The sequence below is a fragment of the Girardinichthys multiradiatus genome, chromosome 1 (assembly GCF_021462225.1).
Source record: "Girardinichthys multiradiatus isolate DD_20200921_A chromosome 1, DD_fGirMul_XY1, whole genome shotgun sequence".
Taxonomy (NCBI): Eukaryota; Metazoa; Chordata; class Actinopteri; order Cyprinodontiformes; family Goodeidae; genus Girardinichthys; species Girardinichthys multiradiatus.
In genome coordinates, this window is record NC_061794.1 from 48,801,414 (window position 1) to 48,811,413 (window position 10,000).

At 44.6% G+C, this 10,000-nt stretch overlaps 2 protein-coding genes across 3 annotated transcripts in view; both read left to right on the forward strand.

Moving 5' to 3' along the window:
• cxxc1a (CXXC finger protein 1a) overlaps window positions 1-3,720 on the forward strand; it is a 28,425-nt gene extending 24,705 nt beyond the window's left edge. The window contains exons 13-14 of the mRNA XM_047365909.1: window positions 753-905; window positions 1,472-3,720. Coding sequence (XP_047221865.1) covers window positions 753-905; window positions 1,472-1,618 — 300 coding nt within the window. The 3' untranslated portion in view covers window positions 1,619-3,720. The remainder of the gene's footprint in view (window positions 1-752; window positions 906-1,471) is intronic.
• Window positions 3,721-4,793: 1,073 nt separating this feature from the next.
• The window catches only part of hdac6 (histone deacetylase 6), a 19,938-nt gene continuing 14,731 nt past the window's right edge, over window positions 4,794-10,000 (forward strand). For both annotated transcript variants that reach the window (XM_047365768.1, XM_047365776.1), the window contains exons 1-10: window positions 4,794-4,954; window positions 5,745-5,837; window positions 7,708-7,830; window positions 7,993-8,078; window positions 8,304-8,388; window positions 8,480-8,520; window positions 8,621-8,717; window positions 8,977-9,074; window positions 9,156-9,260; window positions 9,608-9,676. In XM_047365768.1, coding sequence (XP_047221724.1) covers window positions 5,766-5,837; window positions 7,708-7,830; window positions 7,993-8,078; window positions 8,304-8,388; window positions 8,480-8,520; window positions 8,621-8,717; window positions 8,977-9,074; window positions 9,156-9,260; window positions 9,608-9,676 — 776 coding nt within the window. In that variant the 5' untranslated portion in view covers window positions 4,794-4,954; window positions 5,745-5,765. The remainder of the gene's footprint in view (window positions 4,955-5,744; window positions 5,838-7,707; window positions 7,831-7,992; window positions 8,079-8,303; window positions 8,389-8,479; window positions 8,521-8,620; window positions 8,718-8,976; window positions 9,075-9,155; window positions 9,261-9,607; window positions 9,677-10,000) is intronic.

Below are 10,000 nucleotides of genomic sequence, written 5' to 3' on the forward strand. Positions count from 1 at the left end.
GGATGGATGGATGATGTAGGGATGGATGGATGATGGATGGATGATGGAGGGATGGATGGATGGATGGATGGATGGATGATGTAGGGATGGATGGATGGATGGATGGATGGATGGATGGATGGATGGATTGATGGAGGATGGATGGATGGATGATGGATGGATGATGGACGGATGGATGGATGGATGGATGGAGGATGGATGGATGGATGATGTAGGGATGGATGGATGGATGATGGACGGATGGATGGATGGAGGATGGATGGATGGATGATGGATGGATGGATGGATGGATGGATAGATGTGATGGACGGATGGATGGATGATGGATGGATGATGGAGGGATGGATGGATGGATGGATGGAGGATGGATGGATGGATGGATGGAGGATGGATGGATGGATGATGTAGGGATGGATGGATGATGGAGGGATGGATGGATGATAAAAACATAAAGTAACTGTTGGTCCAGACGAGTTCTGGAGTTTCCTGAGAAGTTCTGTAATAAAAAGGTAAACCTGTCCATGGTTCAGAAGAGGATCAGAACCTCTTTCTTTGCTGGAGTCGGATCTTTTGGAAGCTGGAATAAACAAGAAGTTCATGGAGTCAGACCAACGCGGGTGATACTCTGTCCTGTTTTCTTTCTGTAACAGAAGCGGGAAACGGATCAGTACCGAGAGACAGAATCTGACAGTCCAAACAAAAGCTACGTTTTTGTTCAGGCCCAGTGACCCAGATGGTTTCTGATGTTTCAGGTCCCAGCAGATGAAGTGTGTGGATGTCCTCTGGTCAAAGACGTCTTCGAGCCCACTGGAGAGTTCTGTCGGGTTTCCAAGAGGAAGTGCAACAAACATTACTGCTGGGAGAAGCTGCGGCGGGCCGAGGTTGACCTGGAGAGAGTTCGAGTGGTAACAGAGTCCAACTGGATTATTTATAATCCCTGAGGATGTTCAGTAACAAATTCAAGATCTGACTCCAAACTGTTTTATTTCCCAGTTCGCTGAGGTCAGACAGGTTGTTAAGGTGTGACACCACAATATGGTGTTGCAGGTCTGAAAGGTCATGAGGTCCTGCACCTCAGCCAATTAAGCCTTGTCAACGTTAAGGCGTGACGGTTTGGTAATGTCAGCCAGCTCGTTAGGATGTGACAACTCGTTAATGTCTGCCAGTTCTCCCTCTCTCTCTGTTAGTGGTTGACTCATCTGCAGAATCAGGCTTAGGAAAGTATTTGTTTTAGAAATGCAGATTAAAGGCTGATTTCAGCATTTTTCCTGTACCTGAGCTGATGACGGTGTGTCATTAACAAGATTGGTGGATTAACGTCCAACGTTTGACAGTTTTCTGTCACATCTGAAGTTTGTTTTTGTGACCAAGTTCACCTGAACATCCTGCTGAAGGACTGATCCTGCAGGTATTACCACAGGCTGAGCTCCTCTGACCACATCTCCTTTTCTCCTCCCCTCCTGTCATTCAGTGGTACAAGCTGGATGAGCTGTTTGAGCAGGAGAGGAACCTGAGGACAGCAATGACTAACCGGGCCGGGTTGCTGGCTCTGATGCTGCACCAAACCATTCAGCACGACCCGATCACCACCGACCTGCGTTCTGCCAAAGACAGGTAGACTGTTGGATGGTGGGACCATCTCCTGGTATGGTTTTAGTAGTTGAAGGATGCACATAGGAATGTTTTTAGCTGCGGAGTCAGAGCCATATTTGATTGACCAAAGAACCAAAACAATAAAACTGATCTGGATCGGGTGAATCTTACCTTGTTGCAGTTTCTTTGCTTCACATTTGTGATCCAGAACCCCCAGGAAGACGGTCCAATTACAGCAGCTTACCTCACATTGTTGTGTTGATCCAAGAAGATGATTCGAGGAAGTGGCCCTAACTGGTTCCAGATGCTCGTTGGTCAGTGAACCGGTCTGATGTGAACCATTCCGAGAAACAAAATGTGATAAAACTGCAGCCACACAGAAGCAGCTTCAGCATCTGGTGCCGAGAGAAAAAAGGTTCTGTTTTGGTTTAATATGTAACTTTGATAAAAAATAAGAACTGTCCAATCACAGCTTAGATCTAGCAGATGTAAAGCTGAACGTTACGGGGACCTGCAGTCACTCTGTGTTTATCTCAGTGTGAGTCTGAGCCACTCGGTAACCATTACAGCAATGTCTGATGTTAAAACCATTATACAGACATGGAAACATTCAGCTGTTTTCTCTGTACCTATTTATACGGCCAGTTTATTTGCATGGCAGCATTTAAAGTGGAACTAAAACCCAAATCAACTCTTTTACAGATAAACTGTATAAACTGGGCCTTAAAGGTGCCATATTTTTCTTACTGTCCTATTTTTATATTTTTCATGTAAACTTGTTTATTTCTGCAATACTTGTCCTAAAACGTCTTAGTGCTGCCCTCTTTGGGCTGACCGGCAGTTACTGCAGTTGAATTTTCCTATTGGTTCAAATGGTACAGCTTGGTCCATGTCTACGTCACAGCCCCGTGTTCTGGTATAAAACCATCTCACTCAGACGGTGAGTGAGATGGTTCCAATTCCTGACCCCGTAGCGAGTCAGGAGTTGGAACTGCTCCACCACTGCCTCGGCAGCTCCAGTCATCGCTAAGTTAGCGCCTTGAGCCAGCGGCTCGAAGTGATGAGGCTCAGACCCACTGGGCTCCATAAAGCCTCTCTTAACCTCCGATGAGGAAGAGGGTGAAAAGTCCTCCACCTCAAAAGATCTGTCTGTGGTGAAACTACCAGCATCACTCTGTTAACTCTCTATGTTTCAAGATACCAAATTAAGCCAGCTGCCATTTTCCCTCGTCCTCCTGACCACACCCCGCTTAACCCCCTCCACTCATCCCCACTCTTGGCGCCGCCCACTTTGGTGGCATTTTTCTAAATTTGTCTTGGGTCGGACTTATTCTTTTGTAAGGGGTTTAGTTCCACTTCAAATACAGGAACAGAGATAAAAACGCCAAATACATCAGAAACCTGAAATACACATTAGAAGCGTGACACATCACATGACAAGAAAGGAACAATACAATAAAATGCTGATAAAATGATCGGTTTATCAGGTGTTTATGGTAAAACATGTTTTCAGGCCTAATTTAAAGGAGCCAGCAGTTTCTGCACAGCTCAGGTTTTCAGGCTGTGGGTTCCAGAGCTGAGGAGCATTACGCTAAATGTTGTAGTTTCTTCAGCATTTTATTGAACAGGAAACAGAGTTCTGTGGTTTTGGTTCCTTGGTGTGGTTCTGGTCTGAGATCCACTGACTCTGTTGGTGCTGAAACATTCTGCTCATATTACCTAAACTTTAACGAACCACATTACCCACAATCCTCAGCCCGATCAGATTCAGCAGGTGCTGTTGCTGTGGTAACACAAACACCTATGAAACAGTACAAGCTGAGAAGGAGAATAATACATCAGAACATATCAGTTTTTCAAAATAAGATTTGTTTTACTCAAACCCAGCCACAAAAGTCCAAACTGCCACCTGATTGGCTGATTCCTTCAGCGTGAACACTCCAGCAGCCAATCAGAAAGCTCCATTTGTGATTCAAAGGTTTTGTGTGATGATGTTTGTTTATTCTTTGTTCTGCGCCGTCTTCTGCTGTTTATATCTAACAGGAAGTGAGACGTGGAATCCTAAATAGACTCTGTGTTCTTATTGATCCTGATGTCATGTTAAATAAATCTGATCATGTTTCATTATGTCTGCTGGTGGAGTTCGTCTCATTTCTTAGTTTGAACATCTGTCAGATCTGCAGGAACTCTCTGAAGGTCTCAGTTCCTACAATTTCCCAAACTCAGTATTCCACAGCTCTCCATCCAGTTTCACTATTTAGAACTAAACCAAAAGTTCACTCTGAAAATGGAGAGAGCTTCCTCCATTTTAGAAGGTGTCCTTTCCACAGAGAGCTGCAGCTTCTTCCCTCCAGACGGAGATTCTTAGTCCCAAATTGCAGACTGCATCTGCATGGAAACAGCTCTGTTCTGCGGCTGTTATTGAATATAAATAAGACACCTTGCACATTTAATGGATGATATGGGATGGCAATATTTGACCTTTACTGGGTAAATGTTTAACTTTTTGTATGTTTTGAGGTGTCCTTCTCAAATTTCCTGACTTGTGGAGCCTTGAGGACTCTGAGTACTTTTTAAAGATAAGTATTTTTGAGTCTATGTGTTAGTTATTACAGTGTGTGTGGTATAAAATGAACATCATTCTTATTTTCTTTAGTGTTAATCTTAAACAGTGTACTTAAATGCATGATAACTGTAATATCCTGGTATTAGGGTAAATTATGATGAGAATGAGGTCGGCCCAAACAGGCACTGAGGGCATCGCTGAGTCCTGAGTATGTGTGTATGTGACATGTTTAGTTCAAAAGCAATGTGAAGCATCTGTTTGTTTTCTGTTTTCCCAGATAAAAAAAGAGATGTAAAGAAGTTATTTTCAGCTAATGAACACAACATCTCATATTGTTCAAATGTGCAAAAATGTTCTAATATTTTAGTAAATGAATGGCCACAAAGCCATTATTTTCTATCTCACTTCTGTTAAACGTACTTGTTATGATGTTCTAGATCGGATCCCTTCTAAAAATGTTTGGATCATAATATCATAAATTATTATATAATAAAGTATTTGCAGGCAGCCTTTTCTACAGCAGCCTGCATGGTTCCCGGACCAAGATGGCGGCTGAGTTGACGCATCGTTCAAGTCAACCACACACAAGCAAGGCGACACTAACGTGTTTTATGCGCCTTGATTTGTGACGTCATCTAAGAGCGTCCATCGCGGTGTTCAGTTGGCGCAAACAAACAGAACCGAACGGAACCATCAGAATCTGCTGGGAAGTTCGGTGTTTAGATGCTTGCAGGAACCGGAAACCTGCCGGAAGCCTGACTTTGAGTCCCAGAAGAAGCTGAAGCAGGTTAACAGGTTAGTTCCGCTTTCGGTTGTAGATTTATGGATTGAAAACAGGTCCGGTTGATGTTGGGTCCGATGGGTCCGCATGAAGCTGACAGTCCCGTTAGCATTATGAATAATATATAAGCTGAAAGTGAACATGTTCCGATATGTTCTGATCAGAACCGGAGTCAGAATCCACAGAATGTTCGGTGCTGTGGTTTTGCGGATAGGGTCCAGAAGATTCTGAGTCAAAAATCATTTTAATATCCAGACTTGGTTCTGTCTTTTGTTCTTCTAAACGACAGGTGGTTTTATTGCCACAGATTCTGCTCTGTGACCCAGAAACAGAACCTTCTGAGTAAATATCTAATAGCGACTGTTCTGGTTCCGAACCTGTTTACCCCCCTGCATGCTCCTTGCTCAGTAACAGAGTGACTCTTGAGTTACTGTTTGGTCCGAAGGCGGGTCAGGTTCTGTGACCTCTGTACAGAAATCAGAAGTTCTAACAGCTGCTTCTGAATCTGGTTGGTCAGTTTGATCATAAACTGAAATGGTTCTGGTTCTCTTCAGTTCGGAGGTTAATGTTTCTCTAAGGTTCTGCTCTGTTCCACTGTTCCACATGGACTGTATGGTTCTGACTTTGACATGAAGATGAAACCTGATGATTTTCATTGTCACAACAGCTGGTTCTGATCTGTTCAGGCTTAAATCTGATCCACCTCTCTTGCTAGCAAAAGCATCCAGACCCTGGTGCAGAACCGGAACTTGGTCAGTGTTCCCTTAGTTGTCAATTTGTGTTTGTGGTTCTGTTCATTTGCAGGTGGGTCTGATTGGATCAGTAATGCCATCAGAATTGGATCCTCCAGGATCCGGAGTGAAATCAGTCAGGAGATCTCCTCGCCTGTCACCACAGGTCAGACACACACACACACACACACACACACACACACACATGTGTGTACTGAGGTCCACCTGTTCTGAACAGAGAGAAGGTCTGCTGATGTCTCAGAAGATCTAAAACTACTGAGAGGACAGTGTTGGGGTCATCCATTTTGGGGGAACAGACCGGCTGGGTTGCGCAGCTCAACAGGCGTCGCTGCGATTATAAAACCTGCGGAAAACAAACCTTCGCTGCCATTTCCAGCGTCTCACAGGACGACGCAACGGAGGCACATATCTGGAGAGACAAAAGCTTGCAGGCGAACTTCTCCTCCACACGGCCATTCCTGGAAGAGCTTGAAAGCTGGAAATCTGTCTTCAGAAGATTCATAAACCGATCGAAGATCACGCCGACACCTGGTGCAGGTGAAAACCTACAGAGGTTTTATTTTCAAGGACATGAGTTTCCCTCCTTGTTGATTCAGTCGACTGTAATGGTTCTTCATATTTTCCCCGTTTTGGACGGATGAGAAGTTTACCGTTTTTGACTTGATCACGGACGCATGAAACTCTGGTTCCCCCCCACCCATTTTTCTTCTTCAGACCTGACCCGTTGGAAGTTGGACTTTTAAAGTTTTCCATCTAAAGCAACTGCGGTCTGGGTCTCGTGGTCTGACCACTCCTTTGTTCCAGTTTTATTACTGGAGTTTTTCCACTGAGTTCCCGCCTCAGAGTTTTATGACTCTTTGTTCGAGATTTGGGCCGATCAGCTACTAGAGGCTAAAGGGGCGTGGCTTCACCGTTTTAACAGCTGATCGCCGCCATCGAGACATCAGCACCAGGTGGACTTCTTTCCATTTAACCCAAATTACACATTTTGTTCATAAAACTGCTGGTTTGATCTTCATAGATCTGCGCATATATTTTCTTTTATTATTATTGTTAGGTAGTCATTTTTATCCCTTTGTGTAGAATAGTGCTTGTTAGTTAGGTGAAGGTTTTTGTGCCAGAGTAGTAATTATATCAAGGCTATATGGTTTTAATAAATCTTCACATATATAATTAAGAGAAATGTTTGTGTTTAGAGTGATTTTTCTGTCAAAATAAGGTCAAAGTTCCCCCACCTTCAGTGAAGCAGTTGAATAACCAGTGACATTTAGCGTAGTTTTGGTTAATAATTATCAATTATTAATGATAAATTACTAATTGTAATTATTAAGGACTTTGAGCCCATAATCACAACACCAGAGAACATCTCTGACTTCTATTTTTAAGAAATTATTTTCCTGAATTATGATTTTTAAATATAATTTTTGATAAATATTGTCTGTCAGGGTCTGGTCAGAGTAAAAAGGGATTTCAGAACCAAGTAGACCCTCAGAGTCGGTGGTTCTTGAAGGTTCTGGGTCTATCTATTCTAATTGTTTCAGTGATGAAACTAAACTCTGATGGTTCTGGTTCTGACATAGTTTGCCAGTTTCCCCCCAAAGTCAGAACCAAACCCTGCTTAAATCTTCACAGTACCGGAACCAGTGACCCTAACACTGGTTTCCAGAATCAAGCACTGGCCCGGTCTAATCAGGAAGGGTGGGTCCAGAACAGAACAGATTATTTTGTCGTCCAACAGAAACAGCTGATCAATGTTTAACAGCAGTCACCTGTCACTGAAGGACGGACATGTTCTGATGGACTTTAAACAGAGTGTGTGTGTGTGTGTGTAAAGTTTGACCCGCTGGGTCAGTGAATAATCGGAGCGGAACCTGCAGCTGGACATCTAGAACCTCCGAGTAAGTGATCCACCTGAGCTGAACAGCTGCAGACGGAGCTTCCTGCCACTCAGTCAACTTCAGGTGAGGCTGTAGCTCAGGTGTGTTTACCTTGTGCTCCTGCTGCTGTGGTTTCAGGCTGTCAGCGAGAAGCAGAAGGGAGGAGGAGGAGGCAGCCTGCAGGAGGTGAAGAAGAGGGGAAGGATGAGGAGCAGAGAGGAGCAGCAGGAGGAGGAGCTGAGCAGCAGGCTGAAGACACTGGTGAGAACACCTGGGGAGCAGAGTAATATTTCTGTTGGCATCTTCTGTTCAACACTGAGCTTTCTTGGAGTTCCTGACAGTTGATCTCACATCTTCTGCCCTGAATATCTGCAGCTTCACACTGGGTCCTCAAGCAGCTGTAATCTCTGTGTGTGTTTGCAGGATTTGTCCAGCAGGTCTGCAGTCAGTGGAACCGGACTGGTTTACTCAGAGATCTTCACACATCATCAGAACCTGTGGGATCTCAGGTAGCTGTAGCTCCTGCTGTTGATGGCTCGCTGGAGTCCTGTTCAGGTCCAGATCTGTCCATCAGTGGTGATTTAATTGCTGATCAGAATCCTTTGGGGCACTTCTGGTCCGCTTCAGGAGTTTAAAAACTGCAACAATTAATTCAACGAATGGAGAACCAGAGATGGTTCCATTCACCCCATTGGTTGATTTCATTCTGATGAAGTTTTTGATTGGTTTTCCAGCCATGTAGAGCGTCCTGACAGAGTGACGTTCATCATGTCAGAACTGCAGAGGCAAAAGCTGCTGAGTCTCTGTGTCACTGTGGAGGTCAGTCTGAGTCTCTGTGACTTTGACATCTGCCGAGCGACTCGGCAACCTGAGCGGCCGGCGCTGACCTCTGTGTGTGTTTGTGTTTCAGCCCAGAGAAGCTACAGAGGAAGAGCTGCTGCTTGTTCATACGTGAGTCCACCAATCAGAGGGCAAGCAGCCTGACTTCCTGTTTGTGTTTACATAATGTTGCTCAGTAAAGACAGAGCTGTTGATGTTTGTGTGGCTGCAGGAAACATTACATAGATGCTGTAAAGTCAACTCAGACGATGACCCAGACTGAGCTGCAGAGTCTTTCTGAGAGATATGACTCAGTCTACCTCCATCCAGTGAGAACACACACACACATGCTTTACAGTGAAACTGATGAAAATGATTCCTTTCATGTCTAAAAGCTGAGGCTCTTGTCAGTTATGAATACAAATACCTGCAGGGATTAGAATCGGGTGGCGCTGTCCAAATTCAGTGTCTAAACTGAAAGCAGAAAGTTCAAATTCATGGCTATTAATGAATGGAAGTCAATGGAAGGTCCCTGTAAGCATATGAAAACAGTGTGTGTGTGTGTGTGTGTGTGTGTGTGTGTGTCAGGAGTCCTTCCAGGTCTGTGTTACAGCCGTTGGTTCAGTCCTCCAGCTGGTAGATCGAGTTATGACCTCTGAACTTAGGACCGGATTTGCTGTCACCAGGTAAAAGCAGCAGCTCCTGTTATTGCCGCCTGTCCCAGAAGATAAACCTGACCTCTCTTCTTCTTCTGCTGCTGCTGTCAGACCTCCAGGTCACCACGCTCAGGCCAACCAGCCCAACGGGTTCTGTGTGTTCAACAACGTGGCAATCGCAGCTCGATACGCTCAGAAACGGCACGCTGTCAGCAGGTGAGAGATGCTCAGCCTCGCCTGCGCTCACACTCTGCAGCAGCGCCCCCTGCTGGTTGATTCCAGAACATATTCAGAAACAGCAGCAGCAGAGTTAATGAAAAGCTCTTAAAGGATCTGTGTGAGAACAGATTACAGTTCAATTGTTGGAAAAAAGACCCATTCAGACTAGCACAGAACCTTTATTTGTAAAAAAACAGACACCTCCAGATGCACATGCTCTTATTCTGAAAGGTTGTGATGATGCTCTGATTCTGAAAATGATCTGAAGAGGCTTTTATTCTGAAAAGGTTTTCCTGAAGTGTTGCTTGTTATTCAAGTGTTGGATGTTTTTGTGGTTTTTTTAGAGTGCTGATTGTGGACTGGGACGTCCATCATGGTCAGGGCATCCAGTACCTGTTCCAAGGGGATTCCAGGTAAACAGCCCCACATCTCCCTCTGATCCAGTTTCTGTGCTTCCTGAATGTTTGTAGTGGAAAAAAGCCAATGAGCCTCAACACAGATTCTGTCACTCAGTCCTCAATCCCTCACTGCTCCCTGTAAATCTGTCTGAAGGTTAGCTTAAAGAGAGAAAGGAGTTAACGAGCTCAAGCAACTGATTGGCAGGAAACAATGCGAGTTAAAACCATGGGAGGACATAGGGCAGAAAGTGAAAAGGTTGGTCATGAAAAGAGCTCTGAGCTGCAGAGAACAACTACTGGATCCATTTGGCCCTACTCGACTTCACTCGGCTCACTTTG